Raw genomic sequence first — 24,113 nt, forward strand, 5'->3', positions numbered from 1 at the left:
TGTCTCCCCCTCAGCCTTATTTTATTTGTTGATTTTTACTATACAAAGCTTTATTTGTATTGATTAAATCATAATACTTGTACAAAAGCCTTTGTTTTGCATTCATCACATCATTTGGTAGAGGTGGAATCTTTGTCCATTTTGCTTTGCACAAGCAGCCTGTTGTGCCCATTCAGTGTTTGATGCATAATTGGACCTTAAATTAATAAATGTAAATAGAACATTTGATCTATAATGCTTTTATACAACGCTTTTACTTTACAAAAAACTTTTTTTTTCTTTTTAAAAAGGAACTGCAGGGGCACTTTAAGGCGACACTTGGGGGAGGGGTTCCAAGAATGAAATACAGGAAGGATCTGGAGACCTTTCTTTGTAGCAGGAGGTAGTGAAGGCCTGGGGGGTAAATGAGGTAAGAGGGGAACCCACAGATACTTCCGAATTTTGCACTCCCATAGTGCTGGGTTCTATTCCCAACTTTGTCATGAATTCGCTGGCTGGCTGATAGCCTCAAAATGAAAAAAAAAACAACAGAGAGACACACACACACACAAAAAAAAAGGAAGAAAGTTTTCAAGAGAGCAGCAGAGACATACTCAGTCTGGGCCCAGGGCCTGGGGTGTGCCCTGCAGCTGGGGGGCGGGGTTGTATATTCCCGGAGTCGGGGAACAGTGTCCGGACAGGATGTGAGAGAGGAACTGGGGTCTCCAGTCACGGGAGCCAGCTGGGAGCGAATGGATCGCGGCTGCCGTGAGCAGAGCTGGGGCCGGGACCGAGGGAGGACAGGCTGGGGTTGGGGCTCTTGGGGCCAAGGGAGGAGGGGCTGGGCCCGGACTCTGGAGTCTGAGGGAGGGAGGGCCCGGGCCGGAATTCCTGGGTCTTAGGGAGGAGGGGCTGGGGCCCAGATTCCTGAGTCTGAGGGAGGAGAGGCTGGGGTCGGGACTCCCGGGTCCCAGGGAGGAGGAGGAGGACGAGGCGGGGTTTAGCTTCGAGAATGACATTTCAGCCTATCCAGGCTCTGTAATTAATTAACCAACATGGATCAAATTAAAGGGTGAAAGTTCATTGAGGCGTAGGGCATTGTTGTCACCCTCCAGGACGGAGCCCCGAACCCATACCTACTGGCGTCCGCGTGGTGGCGGAGCCCAGCGGAGCTGAGGGAGGAAGGGGCGGGGTGGGGGTCCGGAGGAGTCACGCGCCTCCTCCCGCCCCAGGTTTTCCTCTCAGAATGCGGGTCCCCCGGCCTCAGCCCTGGGGGCTCTGTCTCCTGCTGTTCCTCCTGCCTGGGACGCTGCGCGCAGGTGAGAGGTGCTCAGTCGGGGCTGCCGAGGGAGGGAGGTGTCGCCGGCCGGAAAGAAGAGGACGAAGCGAAATCTGAAGTTTCCCTGGAGCCAACATTTCCTCCTTCCCCGCATTTCACTTGGTTTATGATTTTCTCTTCCTTCGCTTAGTGGGTCTGGGAAGCACCTGTCCCGGTCTCCAGATCCCTGTCCGCCTCTCTCTGCGTCTCTGTCCCCCTATCTCTGAGTCTGCCCACCTTTCTCAGAGTCTGTCCCCTCTGTCTGGGATTCTTTCCTCTCTTCGGGTGTCTGTCTTACTCCCAGTCTAGCTACCCCCTTACCCCCTAACCCCGCCCCACCTGCACCATTCACCTCTGTCTCTCTCCAGCAGACAGCCATCGCTCCCTCTTGTACCACTTCACCTCCGTGTCCTCCCCTGCCCCGGAGACTCCTGCCTTCTGGGTATCAGGTTGGCTGGGTCCACAGCAGTACCTGAGCTACAACAGCTTGCGGGCCCAGGCTGAGCCCTGCGGAGCTTGGGTCTGGGAAAACCAGGTGTCCTGGTATTGGGAGAAAGAAACGACAGACCTGAGGAACAAGCAGGAGCTTTTCCTGGATGCTCTCACAGTCTTGGAGAAAGGAGGTAAGACTTGGACTCCTGAGTCTGAGAGCTGAGGACCTGAGGGCTGGACTCCTGGGCTTGACAGACAAGGGGGTGGGACCCCTGCTCCTGGGCCCTGCTGACCTGTGTTGTGGGTACCCCAGGTTCCTACACCCTGCAGGGCCTGCTGGGCTGTGAGTTGGGCCCTGACAATATCTCTGTGGCGGTGGCCAAGTTTGCCCTGAATGGTGAGGAGTTCATGAAGTTCGACCCCAAGTTGGGCACCTGGGATGGAGACTGGCCTGAGGCCAAGGCCATCAGTGACAAGTGGATGAAGCAGGCAGAGGTGGTCAACAAGGAGAAGGCCTTCCTGCTGCACTCCTGCCCCCAGCGCCTGCTGGGCCATTTGGAGAGGGGCCGCGGAAACCTGGAGTGGAAGGGTGAGCAGCCTCCTGAAGAATCTCTGATCTGGGTGGGTCTCTCCATTCCCCATGGCCCCATCTTAGACCTCTTCCTCTTCCCCAGCCTCCTCCCTGGCCTCCTGGCCTCCAGTCTCCCCCATGCAGCTTATCCCCCACACATCCCAGAGGGTCTTTCTACCCCCAGAGCTGACCCCACCTCTCTCCTGCACACAGCCCTCCCATGGCTCCAAGAGCCCTCAGAACACAACTCAAGCCCTCCATCCTGGCATTGAGGCCCCGCATGGCATGGCCCTTGTCCCTCTCCTCAGCCTCACATTTCTCCATCTGCCCCACTCAGTGAGAAGGAATCACCTAGAGTTCTTTGAGCTCATGCCAACCCTCCCATTTGGGGCTCCCACAATGCCTTGTGTGACCTCTGTTACAGCACATGTCACTCTGAGCTATAATAATGTGGACATCTGGGAAATTCTCAAGGGCTGGAATTAGAGCTCTTTTGTCCTCAGTGTCCCCCCCTACCTTGCAATCCCAGCTTCCATCTCTGCCCTCAATACAGACCATTCTCTACCTGGTAGTCAGAGGAATGTTTTGAAATGTAAACGAGCTCCCATTCAGCCTTTGCTTAAAACTGTCCAAAAAGCTTCTCACTAGTTTTAGGCGAAAACCCAAACTCTACTCTGTGACCCACAAGCCCTGCATGGTCTGGCTGCTTTCCACCACTGTCATTTCACAACATCCCTGCTCTAATGATCTTCTCCCAGTCCTTCCACATGTCTGATTCTTTCCCACCTCAGGACCTTTGCACATACTATTCCCTGTGCTTGTGATTGTCTTCCTTGGGATCCTGCCATGATTTGGGTTCTTCTCAAGCTTGTGTCATGAGACAATTGTTGCGTCTATCAGTAGTTTCTTCATTTTATTGTCGAGTAGTATTTCATTGCCTGGTTCATATCACAATGAATAGTTTGTTTCCAGATTGGGGCTCTTATGCATAAAGCTGCTATGAACATTCTTTTACATATCTTTTGATGAATCTGTACTTTCATTTATTTTGACTAAATACCCATGAGTGGAATTGTTGTGTCATAGTGTAGGCATAGGATTAGCTTTAGTAGGTAGTACTAAACATTTTCTCAAAGTGGTTGAACCAATTTTATACTCCCACCAGTCATGTATATAAATTCCATTGGTCCACAAGCTTGCCAGAATTTGATGCTGTCTGTCTTTAATTTTAACCATTCTGGTGGGTGTGTAGTGGTATCATATTGTGATTTCATTTTTCATTTATCTGATGATAAACGAAAATCAAATAAATGATTTGATAAAATCAGATAAATGATTTGATGACTTGCCATGTTGAGTACTTTTTCACATTATTGCCCAGTTGGATGTCTACTCTTTTGTAGTGGCTTTTTGAGTCCTTTACCCATTTATTTATTTATTTACTTGAACATTTTAAAATTAGTTTCAGATATACAAAATAACATCATGATTCGACATTTACACTCCTCACAAAGTGATAATCCCACCAAGTCTACTACCCATCTGACATTGTATATAGCTATTATAACACCATTGTCTATATTCCCTATGCTGTATTTTATATCCCATGACTATATTGTTTACCGATTTTTAAATCCGAATTTTTGTCTTTTTTCTATTAGAGTTTTTGTGTATTCTAGATATGAGTCCTTTGGATATATCAGATGGTTCTATTGGAAATAGCTTCTCCCAGTCTGCAGCTTGTCTTTTTCACTTTCTTAATGAAAACATGCTGAACAAAAGTTCTTAATTTTGATGAAGATCAATTTATCAATCTTTTATTCTATAGCTCTTTCTTGTGTTCTCTTTAAGAAATCTTTCCTCTCCCAAAGTTATGAAGCTATTCTCCTATGTCTTCTTCTAGAAGCTTGATTGATAAATAGCTTTCATATTTAGCTATATGATCCATCTCAAGTTAATTGTGTATAACGGTGTAAGGAAAGGGATCGAGGTTCATGTGTCCCTCATGGATATCCAGTTGACCCAGCATCATTTGTTACAAGACCATCATCCCGTCTCCCTCACTGAATTGTAGTGGAGCCTTTTTCCTAAGTTAGGTATGGAGCTGCTTCTTTCCACTCTCTTCTATTCCACTGATCTGTTGGACTGAAATTGAGCCAGTACCTCACTCTCTTTTTATTTTATTATTATTTTTTTTTAGCTGAGCCATCCTGCTACCTGTTGGCAGCTCAGCGGCTGCTCAGCTCGGGCTGGACTCGAACCGCTGTTGCTCAGAGCTCAAACTCTTGAGCGAGCTCTTAACCAACTGAGCCACTCAGCCAGCCCCCTCACTCTCTTGATTAATGTAACTTTGTAGGAAGTTTTGCTTTCTTGTAGTTAAGTTCTCCAGCTTTATTATCTTGGTTATTCTACGTCATTTGCATTTCTATATGCATTTCTGCTTGTCAGTTTCTGCCCAAAAAAATCCTGTTGTGACTTTGATAGTAATTAAATTGTATCTATAGATCAGTGTGGAGAATTTACATCTTAACAATATTAAGTCTTCTTGAATACAGTATATCCCTTTACTTATTTAGATGTCCTTTAGCTTCTCTCAATAATAGTTTGTAGTTTTTCATTTGCACCTCTTTGGTTAGATTTATTCCTAAGTAAAAAAAAAAACTAGACATTTTTTATGCTTCTCTAAATGGTAATTATAAGAATTTCATTTTCTAGTTGTTTGTAGCTAGTTTATAGAAATACTATAGATTTTTTTTAAAGTTTTTATTTAATTGGGGATTGGGGGAGGGGAATAGCACTGGGGAATTGGGGGAAGGGGAACGGACAAGTTGCTGTCCTTTGGTTCTTCAGTCTAGTTGTGGAGGACGTTGCTTCACTGGCGCATGTTGGTATTATCATTGCGCTTTTCCCGGGTGAGGCAGATCGGTTGCTGGCCACTCATGCTGGCTGCCAGCCACACATGGTAGCTTATGGCAGCCCACTGCAGCAGGGGCTGCTTCCTAGGCCTTCACCAGTGACTCATAGCAGCCCAGCTCCAGGTCGAGCTGTTGTTCACCATCTTAGCTGTAGAGGGCAGTGTCACTGGCTCTCATATGTGGGATCCAAACCGGGGCCCTGCTGCTCAGAGTTGGCGTCCCAAGCCAGCTCTTAACCAATGCGCCATTCGGCTGGCCGTACTATTGATTTTTATATACAGAGGGTGCCCAAAAAATGTATACACATTTTAAGAAAAAAAAAACTGTATTAAAATTGTAATACTCAATATATACCAATAACAAAAGGTGAATACAAGTCATGTATATACATTTTTTTTGGCATCCCGGTATTTCCCTTGTACCCAGAAATATTTCTGAATTCACTTATTTTTGTTAATTATTTAGATTCTTTTGGATCATGTCATCTTTGACATGTTTTACTTATTTTCTTTTTCTATTTTAATACTTTAAAAAAAATCTTATTGCACTGGCTAGGATCCTCAGTACAACGTTGAATAGAGTGGTAATAATGAACATTTGTATTCTCACACTCACAGGGAAAGTGTTCAACTTTTTACCATTAAGTATTATGCAATTTATAGGTTTTTTGGTTGATTCCCATTGTCAATTTAAGGAAGTTTCCTTTCAACTCCTAGTTTGCTAAGAATTTCTTTGGTTTGTTTTTTTATTTTTAGTGGTGCTGAATTTTATCAAACGACTATTTGCTTTTTTTCTTTTTATACTAATTGGATGAGTTCTATTAACCGATTTTCCAATATTAAACCAAACTTTCATTCACGGAACAAACTTCATTTGATCATAATATAAATTGTTTGATTCTACCACCTTATACTTTGTTTGTTTTCATGAAAATAGACTCAAAATTAAATTCCATTTCTTGTTATGTCCTTGTGAGGTTTTGTTATTATTATTATTTTTTTAAAGATTTTTTTTTTTTTTAATTGGGGAATTGGGGGAAGAGAAACAGACAACTTGCTGTCCTTTTTGTTCTTCAGTCTAGTTGTGGAGGACGTTGCTTCACTGGCCCAAGTTGGCACCATCATTGTGCTCTTCCCTGGGGAGGCAGATCAGTCGCTGGCTTCTGGACGGCCGCTCACAGCGGCTGCTGGCCGCTCATGCTGGCTGCTGGCTACACACCATAGCCCATGGCAACCCACTGCAGCAGGGGTTGCAGCCTACGCTGTCACCAGCGACCCACAGCAGCCCAGCTCCAGGTTGAGCTGCTGTTCAGCATCTCAGCTGTTAGAAGGCAGTGTCACTGGCCCTCATATGTGGGATCCGAACCGGGGCCTTCTGGCATCCCAAGCCAGCTCTTAAGCAACGTGCCATTCGGCCGGCCCCAAGGTTTTGTTATTAAAGTTATTCTGGCTTCATAAAAAGTGCTGGGATTGGTTTCTTCTTTTTCTAGTCCCTGGAAGAATTTGTATAAGAGTAGCATTATTTCTTCTTTAGTTGTTTTGAAGAATTCACCAATGATGTAATCTGGACCTGGAATTTTATTTGTTGAAAAGTTTTAAATTATGGATTAAACTTTTAAAATAGTTATAGTACTACTCAAGTGTTTAATTTCTTCTTGTGTCAGTTTTGGGAGGTTGTATTTCTCAGGAATTTGTCCAGTTCATTCAAATTTCAAATGTGCTGGCATGAAATATTTCATGATAGCCCTCTTTACTGTCTTTTTAATGACTACAGGGTCTGTCTCATTTTCCCTCATCACTACACTTTCAGAGTCTGCTTCCATTTTACTTATTTGTACACAAATATTTATCTCTCTCCCCTCATTAGAACCTAAGCTCTATGAGGACAGGGACTTTTTTTTTTTTTTTAAGATTTCATTGGGGAATTGGGGGAGGGGAACAGCGTTGGAGAATCGGGGAAGGGGAACAGAAAAGTTGCTGTCCTTTGGTTCTTCAGTCTAATTGTGGAAGACGTCGCTTCACTGGCCCATGTTGGTATTATCATTGTGCTCTTCCCAAGTGAGGCAGATCGGTCGCCAGTCACTGGATGGCCACTCACGGCAGCTCTTGGCAGCTCATGCCAGCTGCCGGCCACTCACGGTAGCTTACAGCAGCCCACTGCAGCTTCACTGCAGCCTAAGCTGGTGCCAGCGACTCATGGCAGCCCATCTCCAGGTCGAATGGTTGTTCATCATCTTAGCTGTAGAGGGCGCAGCATCACTGGCTCTAATGTGGGATCCGAACCGGCGCCCTGCTGCTCAGAGCTGGCATCCCAAACCAACTCTTAACCAACGCACCACTCGGCCGGCCCAAGACAGGGACTTTTGTCTGTCTTGTTCACTGTTGTGCTCCCAGTGCCTAGAAGAATGCCTGGAACATGGTAGATGCTCAGTACATGTCAATTGTAGGAAGAAATGGATGAGAGATGGATACCCACAGAGTGGATACGTTGGGTCTCTGTCCCCTTGAGAAGGTTGTTCCCCTTTACCACTATAATCTCCAGGCTCAGCACAGTGCAAGGCACATGGTAGGGCCTGGGTAGAATGGAAGGAATAGAGAGGCCTCTCTATGTCCCTATCCAGCCCTGCACTGGGGGTTTGTGGGCTTGGGACTTAGGCTTGTCTGCCTGTTTGTCTGCAGAGCCACCCTCCATGCGCCTGAAGGCCAGACCAGGCAGCCCCGGCTTTTCTGTGCTCACCTGCAGTGCCTTCTCCTTCTACCCACCCGAGCTGCAACTGCAATTCCTGAGGAATGGGCAGCCAGTTGACTCCAGTGAGGGCGACCTTGGCCCCAACGGCGATGGCTCCTTCTACGCCTGGTCTTCACTGATAGTCAAAAATGGTGACGAGCACCACTACCGCTGTCTGGTGCAGCACGTAGGCCTGTCAAAGCCCCTCACTGTGGACCTGGGTGAGATTCCACTGGGTGATGACACTCCCTATTTGTGGTTGCCTTTAGTCCCTCTGCTGTAGCAATCCTTCCTGAGTCTGACCACCTTCCACCCCTCTGCTGCCAGTCCTCCTTGAGTCTAACTGCCTTGTGCCCGGCTACTGCCAATTCTTCCAAAGCCTTCGGTCCTGTGTTGCTTATCGTCCCTTGCCTTCCATGCTGCTGCTGCTGGCTTCATTGAGTCTGGCCACCTGTTAATCACTATGGACAGTCCTCCCTAAGTCTGACCACCTTCTGTTCTGCTGCTGACAGTCCTCACCAACATTGACCATTTACTGCTTTGAGTCTGATCTACTGCTCTGTGCCTGCCCCTCCTTTCCGAATTCTAATATGACCCACCCTGCTGCTAAAGGTCCCTTGGCCAGTGTGACGGAGACCACTTTTGCTATGGCTGGTTCTTACGTCCCACCTGGGGGAATTTTGTGCAGACCCAGAACACCAGCTGATTGGCCTTTCCTCTGTCCACACCCACTCTCCAAAACTTGGTGGTGGGATCTCTGAGTTTGGGAGGGATTGAGAACTTCCAATCCCCTGTCCTGGCAGAGGGTCCATTCAAGATCTCACAGCATTTCTCTGTCTGCAGAATCATCAGCCAAGTCCTCGGTGCCAGTGGTTGGAATTGTCATCAGCTTCTTACTGCTCATAGCACTGGCTGCAGGAGGGGCTCTGCTGTGGAGGAGGATGCGGAATGGTTTGCCAGGTGTGGGGAAGTGGAAAGAGCCTGAGAGAGAGTGATAGAGACCCCAAAAGCAGGGGGGAGGGGGAAAGCAGAGATCTAGACAGAGGTGGGAACAAAACTGGAACAGGTAAACAAAGACTCTGAGGGAGACAAAAACCCATTAAGAGTAGAACAGACACACACACACACACACACACACACACACACACACACACACGCATGCACGTGCACTGGGGGAAGGGGGAAGGGCAGAGACCCAGAGGATTTCAGAGATTCTGACCTGCCCCCTTTCTCTTTCCTCAGTCCCTTGGATCTCTCTCCGTGGAGATGATGGAGGGGCCCTTCTGCCCACTCCTGGTCTCCCCAAGGATGCTGACTCTTAGGATATAAAAACATTCTCAGCAACTGCCTGATCGGCCCCCATCCTGGCTGCTACCAGCTAATGTAGTCAGGTCCCTTTCATGCTGTGAGACCTCCTGGAATCCTGGTATTTCTGAGCCTCCAGAAGAGTGCTGGGCCCGATGTCTTCCCTCTGGTTTCTTCTCCTGTGATATGCCTCAATTTCCCTTCCTATGGCTCTTTCCCACCTCCACATATAACATGAGTTTGGGCCCAAATCATTGTGTTCTCATCATTTCAACTTTCTCAGCGGGGGAGGTAAGGGAATGGGTGGGAGGAATAAATAAATGGTATAAGCCCTGGCCTTTAAATCTCCCCTGAGGCTAAAATGTTGCCATGGCGGAATCTGCCAATTGTATATACCAAGTGATGTAGTGTTCATTTATAAATTTCACAAATATTTACTGAATGCCTGCACTGTGTCAGACATTTTGAGGAATTCTTGGCTGGCGTCTGACCTTACTCCTTGGTGGAGCCGAAGACAGTTGTTCCATCAGGGAAGGGGATTCCTCCTCTGGTCCCTAGGTTTCCTTCTTAAACCGAGCTGACAAAGGGAAAGAGATAAAAATACATCTCCCATGAGGCTTTGGAATTAGACCAACTGGAGGTGGTTGGGCAGGTTGCCTGTCGGGAGTTGTAGTTCTCCCCTGCCGCACCTCTCCAGCGTCGCCCACCCCGCCAGCTTTGGGAAGGCGCAGGGCCCAATCTCGAGGGCCTCGCTTTGCTTTGTGGACGTGGCGAGGAACGCCCGCGGCCCGCCAGACTTTCACTAGCCCCGCCCCATGGAGTCCTCTTGAGTGCTCATTGGTCGGAGGGCGGTGCCTCTGCGCTGCCGGAGGCGGGGCCTGGCTGGAGAGCCGCCAAATTGGGCATCTTTTTTGGAGAACCGAGAGCCGAACCAGGAGAACGAAATGAGACTGGATAATAACTCGGTAAAGGGAGGCGGAGGCGGTTGCCTGGCCCAGAGAGGACGGGTCGGGTCCGTTCGGGTCGGGCACTAGGGTCCAGGCTGGAAACGATGCTTGGGAACCTGCATGATTTCTCTTTGGCTACGACCCCCCCACACACACTTTGCGTGGGAAGTGCGCCACGTCTCCTGCTTGAATCTCCACTTGCGGCTCTGGGACCCATCTGGGACTCCTTCAGAAGATTTCGTCCCCACAGCTGCTTTTACTTCTGAGAACCTGACCCCCTTTTTCCCATCACCGGCCTTCCTTGAGCCCAAAATTTTGTGGCTAGCTACCATCTCCTTGTCCTGTTTAGGTCTCCCCCACCCCCACTCTGTCCCGTCTCTTTCCTTTTCCCTGTGGCCCTTGACTCCTAGTTTCTGCCACTTTCCAGGGACTGACGATGTGGCGACTATCACTTCTGCTGCTGTTCTTGCTGCTCAGGCACGGGGCCCAGGGAAAGCCGTCCCCTGACGCCGACCCTCACGGCCAGGGAAGGGTGCACCAGACGGCTCCACTGAGCGAGGCCCCTCATGATGACGCCCACGGGAACTTCCAATACGACCATGAGGCTTTCCTGGGACGAGAGGTAGCCAAGGAATTCGACCAGCTCAGCCCGGAGGAAAGCCGAGCCCGTCTGGGGTAGGAGAGAGATGGGGTCGGGAAGATTTAGGGTTATAATTTAAAACAGGGAGGACAGGGGAAGCCTCAAGGAGAAGGTAGTATTTGAGCCATGAGTGTATGTGTACCATTCCAGGCAGAGGGAAATGTTAAGTGCAAAGGCCCTGGGGCAGGAGTAGGCCTGATGTGTTTAGGGAACAGTGAGGCCAGTGTGGCTGGAACCCAGTGAGCAAAGGGAGAGGGTGGGAGGTGATGGCAGAAAGGGAACAGAGGGCTCATGTAGAGCCTTTTGGGCCACAGTGAAGATTTAAACTTTTCTCTGAGTGAGATGAGAGCCCTGGGAGGGCTCTGAGCAGAGGGAGGATGTGAGCTGACTTAGATTTTAACAGAATCCCTCTGGTTGCCATTTGGGGAACAGGCTATAGGGAGCAAGAAGCAGCGAGCCAAAGCTTCTGCAGTAGTCCAGGTGGGAAACAAGAGACAATGGTGGCTAAATCAAGGTGGAGATAAAGCAGTGGTGGTCAGGCCTCTGGCCGGGAGGTTGTACATGAATGGGGTTGGATGAAAAAGGGATGGGGGAGGAAAGATAGGAAGAAGCTAACACACTTGGCTTAGCACTTACTGGAATGCCAGGCACTGTTATAAGTGCTTTACAAGGGTTAACTAATGTATTTCCCACAACCATGCTATGGAGTAGTTTCTATTATTTATCCCCATTTTTACATTGGGGGAAACTGAGGCAAATAGAGGTTAAGTGATTTGCCCACAGTCACACAGCCATTAAGAGGAGGCTGCAGGGTTTGAACCTAGAATATCTGACTTTGGAGCCCACGCTCTTAACATCTCGAACCTCAGGGTAGGGTGTGAGTCTTGGGTACAAAGCCAGCCCCGGACCGATCCCAGCAGAGACTGCCTGGCGTGGGAGGGGTGCGAAGAGCCGACTCGGATTCGACCCTGGGGACTGGATCGCAGGGGCTTAGGAACTGTGTCAGAGAGGAAGCTTCTTGAGCTCACTGTTAGCTGTTAGGAGAGGAGCCTAATCAGTGGCGGGGCGGGGCCAGGGGAAGGGGAGGGACCTGGGAGCCAACCGACGGGGCGAGAGAGAAGGGGCGTGAGGTGGGTCTACTGGGGCTTGACCTGAGACGGGGTGCACAGGATCCGTCGGAGCACGGGCGTGGGGGAGTGGTGGAGGCCGAACCCGTGGAGTTGCAGGTGATGGTCCTAGGGCAGTGCCAGATAACGGCTGGGAAAAAGTAGGGGATGGATGGGACGCAGCATGGGGCAAGACTGCAGGGAAAGGGGTCTGAATTGACCGGCGTTTCTAGTGAGGGGGCGGAGCAGCAGGCGGGGTTAGAAGGAAGTTTCCTAAGATTGGCAGCCAGGGGTGAGTGGCGGGATATTGGGGCGAGAGGTGTAGGGGTGTATGTGGCCGGGGCTGTCGTAGTTTAGAGGGAGTTTTGGGACAGTTCTGCGGGCCAGGGGCGCGTTGTGACGCCCCGTGCCCTGCCTCCACCCCAACTCCGACAAGCCAGAGATGGAGCACGTGCAGGGTCCAGGAACGGAGTCCTTCCTCCACCCGGGCGTCTCTTGGACGGCATCGCCAGCTGTAGACCCGCTGGGTTTCCGAATGGGTGTGATAGCCTCTGGACGCGCGGAGCCTAGGCTGAGGAGGCGGAGCCCTGCGGTGGGCGTGGTCCCGGATTGACATGTGCCTTCTTCCCCAGTTTGTAGGCGGCTCGTGGACTTTTATTCAGCCGCATATAGGGGTGTTCTCCACTGGAGGCGTGGCTCTTCTTGAGAAGCAGAGTCTGGACGAAGGTGGGACCCCTGGGTAGTGGGGGCCGAGACTGACGTGTGCCCCTCACCGGTCCGCAGGCGCATCGTGGACCGCATGGACCGCGCTGGGGATGGGGACGGCTGGGTGTCACTAGCTGAGCTCCGCTCGTGGATTGCTCACACGCAGCAGCGACACATACGGGACTCGGTGAGCGCGGCCTGGGACACATATGACACGGACCGCGACGGGCGTGTGGGTTGGGAGGAGCTGCGCAACGCCACCTATGGCTACTACACTCCCGGTATGCTGCGAGACCCCTGCTCTCAACACTCGACCCTGACCTTTTTGACCCCCGTTATCCTGAGAACCTTTAGCCCATTAGCCAGAATGCCTGACCTTTGACCTCTGCCTCTTGCTCAGGGTCTATCCACTTTCTGGACCCTAACATCCTGAAACCCCCAATCTCTAATCTCTGGCTTCTCATTCTGGCATCCATGGCCTCTATAACACTGGGACTGGGGTACTTCAGATCCTTGATCAGGGACACCTACCTTCCATGCCACACCTGACCTTTGACCTCTCATTCTGAGAACCCCAAAGCCATTTACCCTGCCCCTGAATCCCAGGGTTCCCTCTTCCCTGTCTCCATGCCCCAGCCCTGGACCCCCCACAGCTCTTGTTCTCTTCCTCCTGTACCCTCACCCCAGCCTGTCTGTTATATATCCCCAAACGGATCTTTTCACACCAGAGCTGACCCTGACCTTCCCCTGTCCACAATCCCCCATGACTTCTCAGAGCACCCAGGAGAGGATTCCAGCTCCTTAGCCAAGCATGACCCACCCCTCCAGCTTGTTTTTTCTGGTTTATCTGCCCAACCCAAGTGGATCTTCTGCCATTTCCCTGAACTCACCACATTCTTCAAAACTCTACACTCTGCACATACTGTTCCCTCTGTCGAAAATGCCCTGCCCTTCCTGTCTGTCCAGCAGCCTGCTGCATCAGAATGTGACTTGGGGGCCCTATGGCCAATGTCTATCATTCCTGATTGTATGACCTTGGCCAAGTTATTTCCTCTCTGGGAATCAGTTTGTCCTTCATAAAGTGAGAATAAACAAAAGAACTCACTTTACTTGCTTTTTGTGGGGGTTAAATACAATATTGTAGGTAAAGAGCTTAGCATATAATAAGCTCTCACTATAAAATAGCAAATAGTGAATATATATTTTGTATAATTAACTAGATGGAGGTTTTCCTGCCCTGACCTCCCTGAGTTATATCTTTTTGTCTTCTTCCTCAACCTTCCTGGTGTTCTTTCCATGAAAGCTCTCTCCTTACCAAGCTCCCTTCTTTCCCAGGTGAAGAATTTCACGACGTGGAGGACGCAGAGACCTACAGGAAGATGCTGGCTCGGGACGAGCGGCGTTTCCGGGTGGCTGACCAGGATGGGGACTCGATGGCCAGTCGGGAGGAGCTGACAGCCTTCTTGCACCCGGAGGAGTTCCCGCACATGCGGGACATCGTGGTTGCTGTAAGGGCCAGCCTCCTAGCGCTTACCTTGGGGGTCCTAGGCACCTAGTCCTCCAGCACCTTCCCCAGGGAACCCAGGCCATAAATGCAGATCAATGGAGGGTGACATCTCTCATACCCTCCCTGACTCCCCAGTGTCATTCTTAGTAGAAGGATTTATACCCACTTCTACCATACCTAACTTTTCGTAAATTATTTAAAAAATGTAATTATATGTATTTCTCAAATAGGTGACAAATTGATATGGTTAAACGCCCAAAAGATGTAAAAAAGGTGAACAATCTTCTTCCCTCCTGTGTCCTCCACCCTGTTGCCCCCCCACTCCCCAGTCCCATCCCCACAGGTAAGCCCTTTCTTGCGTCTCCATTTCTGAAGGTACTTTGAGGGTCTATGGCCAGGCTGTTAGGATCAAGGGCTCTGAGGCCAGAAGGCCTGGGTTCAAATCCCAGCCCTTTGGCATCCTGTCTGTGTGACCTTGGGCAAGTTATTTAACCTCTCTGGACCAGAATTTCTTCATTTGTAAAATGATGGTACTGATAATAATCCCTACATCGAGGGTGGATATATAAGGATTAGATGAGTTCATACATGTAAAACTGTAAAATTGGCTTGAGGTAAATGCTCATTATGTCACTTTACACACACTTGTCAATACAGCTAGAGGATAAAACTTCTAGGAGTGGAATCACTGGATCAACAGGAATCAGAAAGGAAAGATGTCATTAACCCAGGCTTCTTGAAACCCTTAGACTCCTGTAAGGCCCTGGGTCCCTCTTTTATAGCAGATAACATTGTAACACTTCCTTATTCTCCTGAGGTGAGATTATTTAACAAACCCTGATTGAACATGTCCTGTGTACCAGGTACCCTCCTAACACCTTTACCTGAATTATCTCTATTTAATTGTCATGGCAACCAACCCTATGGGGTGGCCTGTCACCTTCATTTTACAGATAAGGACAGCAAAGGGAGGTGAGGTGACTTGCCTGAGATCACGCAGATGAGAAGTGGCACAGCCTGGATTCTAACTTGGGCAGTTGAATCCATGGGCTAAACCAGGGGTTGGCAAACTAGAACCTGCCACCAAATCTGGCCCACAGCTTGCTTTTGCAAATAAAGTTTTATTGTAACACAGCCATGTCCATTTGCTTACATATGCTACAACTGCAAAGTTGAGTCAGTTAAACAGAGACTGTACAGCATGCAAATCTGGAAATATTTACTCTTGGGTCCTTTATGGAAAAAAGTTTGCCAAGTCATGGTCTAAACTCTGCTCTCATCTCTACATCTGTGGATAGCGAGCGTAACCTCCCCACACACAGGATTTCAAAATATGCAAACTATTAGCCCAAACTGTACCATAAAGAAAGAACTAAAGGAAAGTCACTTATAATAAATAACAGGAATTTCAATATGTAAGTGTTGCAGTGTCACCAGATTTAGCAAATAACAGGATAGTCAATTATACTTGGATTTATAACAACAAATAATTCTTTAGTGTAAGTATATCCCACACAGTATTTGGGAGTAATATAAGTATGTCCCACAAAATATTTGTGACATACTAAAAAATTATTTAACTGAAACTCAAGTGTAACTCAGCATCCTGTACTATAAGTATGTCCCAAATATTGTGCGGGACAGACTTATATTATACTAAAGAATTATTTATTGTTCATCTGAAAGTCAAATGTAATTGAGCATCCTGTATTTTATGTCAACCCTAAAATGTTGGAGCTCGACTTTTCTAGAAGACATAGTGGAGTGTCAGACACCTGCACAGTCTTACAGTGAGTGAGTTTGAGTATAAAAATGAATAGAATCCATTTGCTCAAGAAATGAAGGAAAAAACAAAGATCAGAGATATTGAATGTGTCAAAATGGTCCACAAATTATGTCATGCTTATATGTAAAATGGAGTTAGGGTCTAAACTCTGCTTTTTAAAGGAAAAGAGACTTTTGCCCTTAAAGAGTGTGGGCTGGGTGTGAGAAAGCTGTTAGGGATGCAGAATGGCTTTCCTTGCATGAAACCAACCTGTGCATCAGGACGTCTGGGTTCCCTGGCCCCCACCCACTAAGTACAGATAAGGCCCTCATCATTATGACATCCCAGAAAGCCCCCAAATTCCCACATGCGTCTGGGGACAGTTATACCATGTTGAAATTGCTCCAATGCCTGGCCCCACAGCCACCCCAGAATGATATCCCCCGAGAACCTCACATCCTGACTCCAGGGGTCCAGCCCCCCAGTGGGAGCCAACCCCAATACCTCTTTCTCCCCAGGAGACCCTGGAGGACTTGGACAAGAACAAAGATGGCTACATCCAAGTGGACGAATACATCGGTGAGTGAGACCTGAATTCCTCTGCAGACACCTGTCCCTTCCCGAATCCATGTGGCCGCCCAATGCATTATCACCCGTAAGAGAGCAAAGGCCCTCAAAGTGAGGCAGGGGCAGTGCTTGAGTTCATAAGTGCAGCCACCAAACATTTATTGAGCAACTACTATGTGCCAGGCCCCAAAAGCATTTATCGATCACCCACTGTATACCAGGCCCAGCAAATCTTTATCAAATACCTACTATGGGCCAGGCCCAGGAAACATTTATCGAACACCTTCTATGTGCCAGACCGAAAAAACATTTATCAAACACTTACTGTGTGCCAACACCAGGAGACATTTATTGAGCACCTACTGCATGTTAGTGGTTGAGGATATGTCAGAGACTGTTACAGACCAAGTACCTTCCTGGGAGGGTCTGAAGTTTCTACAAAATCGGAGCTCGTGCTGCATTTGCCTGGGGTGGGAAGTCGGGGAGCTTGTCTTGAATGTGCATTTACAAAGCAAAGTGTAAATGTCTCCTGTTTACTTGAGATGTTGGGGAGCCCTTGTGACACCTCTAAAAATATCCCCAAGCCCTGCCTCTGTCCTTGCCCTCAGGGCAAAAAATTAGTTACGGGGAAAGCTAGTAAGCATGGAAGTTTTAAAAGTTTGAACATATTTTTCTATGGAATGTTTATATGGAATAAGCCTGCAGGCAGGACATTTTTATTTAAGCATAATTTTTTGTGTGTGTAAAAAAGAACTCAAGCATCACAGCTGAATCATAACAATAGCTGACACAGTCTGTGGTGACTGTGATTAACATCTTGTAAATTTGTTTAATCCCCACATCAACCCTATGAGATGGATATTATTACTCCACTTTATAGATAAGGAAGCTGAAGCCCAGAGGCATAAATGCTTCACTGAGATCACCCACTGGTCAAGTGGAGCAGGACTTGAGTCCACGCAGACCCCAGGGTTCTACCCTAATGCCCAGGCTATGGGGTCCCTGTGGAGCTCTGGGGACATAGACATAGGCAGGACCCCAGGATCCCCCCCAAAATGTAATTTCACAACTGTTGAATGGTGTGGGGAAAAGCATGAGTGAGGAGTATTGAGAGGGTGTCACAGGCCCTGACCCAGGCTGGTGGGGGGTTGTCAGGGAAGATGGGAGAGGTGGGTGCAGGCTCCAGAGCCAGCCTGCCTGGTTCCCACCTGTCACCTCCCAGCCATGTGGTTTGAACAAGTCCCTAGCCCTCTCTGAGCCTCAGTTTACTCATCTGTAAATGGGGATAATAGAGCACTCCCCCATATAAGTCAACACAAACGCCCATCAATAGATGAGTGTATAAACAAAAGGTGTTTGATCCACACAATGAAATATGATTGGGCCATAAAAAGGAATGAATTGTATGTCAACTATAATTGAATATATAGTCACGGGGAAATAAAAAAAAAGGCATGAAGCACCGATCCGTACTACAATGTGGGTGAAACTTGAAAATATCATACTGAGTGAAAGGCTACAATATTGTATGACTGCATTTATACGAAATGTCCAGAATAGGAAAATCTATAGAAAAAGAGAAAGAAATTAGATTAATGGCTGCCAGGGGCTGGGGGCGGGGGTAGAGGTAACTGCTTAATGGGAAAAGGGTATCCTTTTGGGGTGACGAAAATGTTCTGGAACTAGCTGGAGGTTGCACAACAGTGTGAAAGTATTAAATGTCAGTAGTAATGAATTTTATGTTGTGCGATTTTCTACTGCAATATTAAAAAACAGACTTAACAGTAGACTTGGGGAGGTTATCACTTTGTGAGGGGTATAAATGTCTAATCATTATGTTGTTTTTATACACCTGAAACTAATATAAGCAAATAAAATTAAAAGAAAAAAACACAAAAAGGCCACACTTAATTCCCATCTACCATTGCCATCATTTCCTGACAGCATTTCCTATAAGAAATGATGACTTAGCTCCATTAAAAAAAAAAAGAAAAGAAAAAAAAGGGGAAGAAGCTCTGTGCTCACCAAGCCTGAAGGCTGATAGTGCCTGCTTCGTCCTCGATGACATCCTCTGATAGCTTCCTGGCCTGGTCCCAGAGGGGAGAAAGGCATTCTGTGCTAATTATCAAGACCTTGTGTCTGCTGTAAAAAGGCTTGTCAGGCTGTAATGTCTTTGAAGTCCATCTGTGGAGTACTTTCTCCAAGCCAGCCCCTGGGGCAAAGTTTTGCAAACATTTACCAATAATTGGAACAAAGAGGCTCCAACAATCCTCCAGGGAGGTTCTTAGAATTAGGTGAGCTGTTCTGAGTGTAACTTCATAGGATTTCCTGTTATCTCGCCAGAAACAGCTTCACTCATCCCTCCTTCATATGGAGCGCTTACTATGCGCCAGGCACTGCGCTACATAATGGGCGCAATATTTCATGTGGGTATCAATCAAATTGATTGATGGTTCAGCCATTCGATGAACTGATCAATCAGTCACATGTAGTCAATTTCACGTGTAGCATAATGATTACCTGTAAGTCGGGTTTTGTTATTAATCCCATTTAAACAGAAGAAATGAAGCGAAAGAGAGTGAAGTGGGTGGCTGGGGTCTCGTGATCAGTAACTGTCAGAGCCTGGGCTGGAGCGCAGGATGGGGTCCTGGTGACCGCTGATGTTGTCCCCTCTTGCCTGACCCCAGCGGACCTGTACTCGGAGGAACCTGGGGAGGAGGAGCCGGCCTGGGTCCAGACGGAGCGGGAGCAGTTCCGGGACTTCCGGGATCTGAACAAGGATGGGCGGCTGGATGGGAATGAGGTCGGCCACTGGGTGCTGCCCCCGGCCCAGGACCAGCCACTGGTGGAGGCCAACCACTTGCTGCACGAGAGTGACATGGACAAGGTGCACTGGTGGGGGCTGTGCAGGCAGGCGCTGGGGGAAGAATGCTAGCCTGGTGATGACCAAGAGTTGGGTCTGGACCTGCTGGGGTCCTTGTTTGGCTGGAGAAAGAAAAGAACAGAGAAGCTGGGTGAGGGGTCAGAGAATGGAGGAACCAGAGACCCAAGGGAGGAGGGGCAGGGACCCAGAGAGAGGAGGACAGATCTGGAGGACAATACTGTGGTTCAGAGAGGGTTCCCATATGCAGGGCACTGTGTCATCCTCACTGACCTCTGACCCTCCCTCCAGGATGGGCGTCTGAGCAAGGCTGAGATCCTGGGCAACTGGAACATGTTTGTGGGCAGCCAGGCCACCAACTATGGCGAGGACCTGACACGTCACCACGACGAGCTCTGAGCCCCAGCACGCTCACCACAGTCTCGTGGCCCCATGGGATTACCCAAGGAGGGGCCCCAGTGGCAAGGTCCCCTTCCATGCCTGGCCCTGCTCGATGTGAACACAGCCTCCAGTGTCCTCCTGCCTCTGGGCTCTCATGAACCCATGGACCCACCGGGTCACATTCTCTCCCTGAGACACCACAGCATCTCTCAGCCCTCCCCACCCTGCCCCAGGGGCTCTCCTAGACCCGAAGTATGAGAGGCCACCCATTTATCATTGGGAGAATCTCCCAGCCTACCCCCTACCCCTAGCTCAGCCTCCAAGAGCCACCACTAACCATCTGGAACTACAAATCTGACCCTCACAGACAGGAAACACCCCTGGCCCAGTCTCAGCCAGGCACTCACCCGCCATTGATACTACTCCCAGGATGCCTCCTCTCTGCTAGGGAGGCAATAAAATCCGGTGCTGGGGCCACACCTGTGTGTCTCTCTAATGGGGTGATGGGAGCCTTGGGGAGGAATTGGGTGGGGGTTATGACGGGGAGAAGAACATGTTGGGAGTTGGGGGGACTGTGGGCTGAAGGAGGGGACAAAGTATTTGAAGAGGGGTCTCTGGGTGTTGACAGGATTTGAGGGCATTCCTGGGGATGAAAAATGAAACTGGCAGCTCAGACCCAGCAGTGAACAAGCCAGACAGAAAGCTCTGCCTTCTGGATAGCAAGTGATGGCACTGCTCTGTTAATTGAGTGGCTGGGAAAGGCCTCACTGGTAAATGGAGTGAGAGAGTGAGCCCTGGGGAGATCTGGCTGGAGAGTAGTCCAGGCAGAGGGAACAGCAAGTGCAAAGGCCCTGAGGCAGGGGTGGGCCTGGTGTGTGTGAGGATCAGCAATGGGGCCAGTCTGGCTGTAGTGGAAGAATGAGGAGGCGAGGGTGGGAGTGAGGCAGATAGGGAACGGGATCAGATCATACAGGGCCTTGTGGGCAGGTCATCATGGTCCCAGTTTGATGGAATAAGATAAAGGGAGGCAGAGACCCAGACAGACAGGGTCTCTGAATTTACTCTCAGTGAACCTGGAGTCCCTGGAGGGTCCTGAGAGGATAAAAGTGAGCTGACTCCGGTTACAAGTCTCTGCTGCTGAGTGGGGTTAGGGGTGGAAGGATAGGATGAGACAGGCATTTATTCCTTCTGCAGCCCCCTGAGACCTGCTGATTAAATTCTCCTCTAGAGTTGAATATGCTTTAGTTTGTCCCAGTAATTCCACACCTGGTAGCTCCTGAATGAAACTGTAAGAATAAAGTCACTGGGCCGGCCAAGTGGCTCAGCTGGTTAAGAGCTCGCTTGGGAGTGCCAGCTCTGAGCAGCAGGGCTGCAGCTCGGATCCCACATTGAGGGCCAGTGATGCTGGCCCTCTACAGCTAAGATGATGAACAACAGCTGGACCTGGAGCTGGGCTGCTGTGAGTCACCAGCGATGGCGTAGGCTGCAGCAGGGCTGCAGTGGGCTGCCGTGAGCTACATGAGTGGCTGGCAGCCAGCGTGAGCGGCCGGCAGCTGATGTGAGCTGCTGGGAGCCGCTGGGAGCAGCCAACCAATGACCAAAGACCGATCTGCCTCATCCGGGAAGAGCACAATGATCATACCAACATGGGCCAGTGAAGCGAAGTCCTCCACAACTAGACTGAAGAACAAAAACAGCAATTTGTCTACCTGTCTGTTCCCCTTCCCTGATTCCCCAATGCTATTCCCCTCCCCCCAATTCCCCAATAAAATCTTAAAAATAAATAAATAAATAAAGTCACCAAAATAAGATTCGTAGAAGCTTTAATCATAATAGCCCTAAACTGGAAACAACCCACATGCTCCTCCACAGAAGGTGTGTGTGGTGGGGCCTTAACCCAGGGGAAGCCACAGCAAGGAGTAGGGGTGACTTCAAGGGCCCCCAGTGGCATGGAGGAATGTTACAAATGTTATGCTGAGCAAAAGAAGCTGGATACAAGCACACATCACTTGATTCCATTTATAGGAAATTAAAGAACAGGCAAAACTAACCTAGGGATTAGAAGTCCAGCTGGTGCTCTCCCTTAGTGAGGAGGATTGGAATGGATTTGAGGTGGGTTCCGGGGGGCTGAGCTTGAGCTAGGTACTGCCTCCCAGGAACTGTTCAGCCTGTAAAAATTCACCCAGCTGTCCATGCATGATGTGCCCACTTTTATGCATGACGAACTTCAAAGTTTTTGTTTTTTCAAAAAAATCCCTGATATTTAAGGCAGTGAAACTATTCTGTATGATCCTGTAATGGTGGATAGATGTCATTATATATTTGTCAAAAGCCATAGAATGTATGACACAGAGTGAACCCTAATATATCTATGCACTTTACTTAATAATAATGTATCAATATCAGTGTACCAATTATAACAAACTACCACACTGATGCAAGATGTTAATAACAGGGGAAACTGGGAGCAGGTAAGGGGATATATGTAGGAACTCTCTCTACTTTCCTTTCTGTAAACCGAAAACTGCTCTTAAAAATGAAGCCCACTCAAAAAATCATGAGCAACTAAAATAGACAAAAGAAATCCCCTTTATAGGTCAAGTCATAGGTTCCCCCATATATAATGATTTTTGTTTTCCTTCTTCTGGGAAAGAGATGGAAATAACATAGGGTGAGACTGTAAATAGTATCAGTCTATAGTATAGACCAACGTGGGGAGAACCGACATCTTAACAATATTGTCTTCCAGTCCATGAACATAGTATATCTCCCCATTGGTTTAAGTGTTGACATTCTCTCAGCAATGTTTTGTCATTTTCAAAGTAAAGTTCTTTTATCTTTTGCTAAATTTATCTCTAAGTGTTTTTATGCTGTTGTAAATAAAATTGTTTTTTAATTTCATGTTCTAATTTCTTGCTTCTAGAATATAAAAATACAATTCTTTTGGTTGGATTCACTGTGATCTCTGTAAACTCTGTCCTGTGAAATCTGTAGCTCAAATTTCAGGTCACTGTTTTGGGCTTCTTGGACTCTGAATCTGGTGCAGGGTCAGCTAGATATTTGAGAGAAGTTTCTATAAAATATTTGGAGTACCCCCCTCTGGCTCTTTTCCAGGGCTTATACCTCACTTTCCTGTTGCTGTGGTGCATCAAGCTAGGAAGACTGGATTTTTCCCTTGGTATTTTAGCTGCCCTCATGGCACAAACTAGAATTTGCCTCCAGGCTAAAAGCTGTGTACAAATGAGAAAATCACCCACTGCCTTTCCTTTTTTCCGAGTTTCCATTCCCCTAATTTCTGCCTGCTTTTGTCCACTTTCCAGTGCCTTTAGTTCATAGTTTTCTGTTTTATCCAGAGTTTTTAATTGTGGGAGGGTTGGAATTTGAATCCAAGAGTGTCTGACCCTAAGCTTTTAGTTATAACATACTGCCCCCTAGTGGCTGGAGGAGAGCTGGTTTATGAAGAAGTAGGGCAAATTTGTGAATTAAAAAAAAATCAAAATAATATTCACATATAGTACAAATTACTTGTACAGAACAACTTGTGGTGGGAAGCTGCCCAGCACCTTATCACCTTTTGGGCTTCTCCCCAGAAATTGTTCATTTTTAAATCTTTTGCTCATATTTGGTTATTTTTAAATTTTGGCATTATACTCACAGGATACAAAATTCTAAATATACAAGATGCCATACACTAAAAAGGAAGTCTTCCTTCCACCAAATTGACCTCCTCACAGGCAGTCAGTGTTTCTTTCCAAAAAAAATTACATGATTTAAACAAATACCTACCAATTGTCTGTCTTCTTTTTAATGGAAATGATAGATGACTAACAATATTTTTACCTTTCTTGTTTATCTTTACTTTTTTGAGTCAGAATCCTCCGATTTAAAAAATTTTTTTTTTAAGCTGAGCCATCTTGCCACCTGTTGGCAGCTCAGCTGGGGCGGTGAATTGAACTGGCAACCCTGTTGCTCAGAGCTCGCACTTTTTTTTTTTTAAGATTTTTTTATTGGAGACTTGGGGGATGGGAACAGCGCTAGGGAATTGGGGGAAGGGGAACAGACAAGTTGCTGTGGTTTGTTGTTCAGTCTAGTTGTGGAGTACATTGCTTCACTGGCCCAAGTTGGCACCATTATTGCGCTCTTCCCAGGCGAGGGAGATCAGTTGCCGGCTTCTGGACAGCCGCTCACTGCAGCTGCTTGGCTGCTCAAGCTGGCTGCTGGCTACACATGGTAGCCCATGGCAACTCACTGCACCAATGGCTGCAGCCTACACCGTCGCCGGCGACTCATGGCATCCCAGCTCCAGGTTGAACTGTTGTTCAGCATCTTAGCTGTACAGGGCAGTGTCACTGGCCCTCATATGTGGG

General features: G+C 48.1%; 2 protein-coding genes across 6 annotated transcripts; both read left to right on the forward strand.

Moving 5' to 3' along the window:
* The first annotated feature begins 330 nt into the window (after positions 1-330).
* Positions 331-9,498, forward strand: FCGRT (Fc gamma receptor and transporter). Of its 5 annotated transcripts, none has more exons than XM_019658374.1 (7): positions 331-409; positions 1,212-1,298; positions 1,666-1,920; positions 2,043-2,318; positions 7,894-8,163; positions 8,786-8,902; positions 9,185-9,498. In XM_019658374.1, the coding sequence occupies exons 2-7, from the start codon at positions 1,226-1,228 to the stop codon at positions 9,262-9,264; spliced, it is 1,071 nt and encodes a 356-aa protein (XP_019513919.1). In that variant the 5' UTR covers positions 331-409; positions 1,212-1,225; the 3' UTR covers positions 9,265-9,498. The 5 variants fall into 5 exon arrangements, with proteins under 5 accessions (XP_019513919.1, XP_019513916.1, XP_019513917.1 ...); XM_019658371.1 differs by lacking the exon at positions 331-409 and adding an exon at positions 478-747; XM_019658372.1 differs by lacking the exon at positions 331-409 and adding an exon at positions 480-747 and having other exon boundaries at positions 1,669-1,920.
* Positions 9,499-9,768: 270 nt separating this feature from the next.
* On the forward strand, positions 9,769-20,225 carry RCN3 (reticulocalbin 3). Its single transcript, XM_019658377.1, has 7 exons — positions 9,769-10,212; positions 10,622-10,869; positions 12,724-12,926; positions 13,981-14,153; positions 16,436-16,496; positions 19,172-19,371; positions 19,657-20,225. The coding sequence occupies exons 1-7, from the start codon at positions 10,192-10,194 to the stop codon at positions 19,762-19,764; spliced, it is 1,014 nt and encodes a 337-aa protein (XP_019513922.1). The 5' UTR covers positions 9,769-10,191; the 3' UTR covers positions 19,765-20,225.
* The last annotated feature ends 3,888 nt before the right edge of the window (positions 20,226-24,113 follow it).

This window comes from Hipposideros armiger, unplaced genomic scaffold, assembly GCF_001890085.2.
Source record: "Hipposideros armiger isolate ML-2016 unplaced genomic scaffold, ASM189008v1 scaffold_283, whole genome shotgun sequence".
Classification (NCBI taxonomy): Eukaryota; Metazoa; Chordata; class Mammalia; order Chiroptera; family Hipposideridae; genus Hipposideros; species Hipposideros armiger.

Excerpts from the sequence above, each read along its gene's own strand:
- FCGRT (XM_019658371.1), top strand. The coding sequence starts at position 513 with ATGAAAAAAAAAACAACAGAGAGACACACACACACACAAAAAAAAAGG. Across the intron at positions 1,299-1,665 it reads GCCTGGGACGCTGCGCGCAG|CAGACAGCCATCGCTCCCTC; the intron begins GTGAGAGGTGCT and ends GTCTCTCTCCAG. Across the intron at positions 2,319-7,893 it reads CGGAAACCTGGAGTGGAAGG|AGCCACCCTCCATGCGCCTG; the intron begins GTGAGCAGCCTC and ends GTTTGTCTGCAG.
- RCN3 (XM_019658377.1), top strand. The coding sequence starts at position 10,192 with ATGAGACTGGATAATAACTCG. Across the intron at positions 10,213-10,621 it reads TGAGACTGGATAATAACTCG|GGACTGACGATGTGGCGACT; the intron begins GTAAAGGGAGGC and ends GCCACTTTCCAG. Across the intron at positions 19,372-19,656 it reads ACGAGAGTGACATGGACAAG|GATGGGCGTCTGAGCAAGGC; the intron begins GTGCACTGGTGG and ends CCCTCCCTCCAG.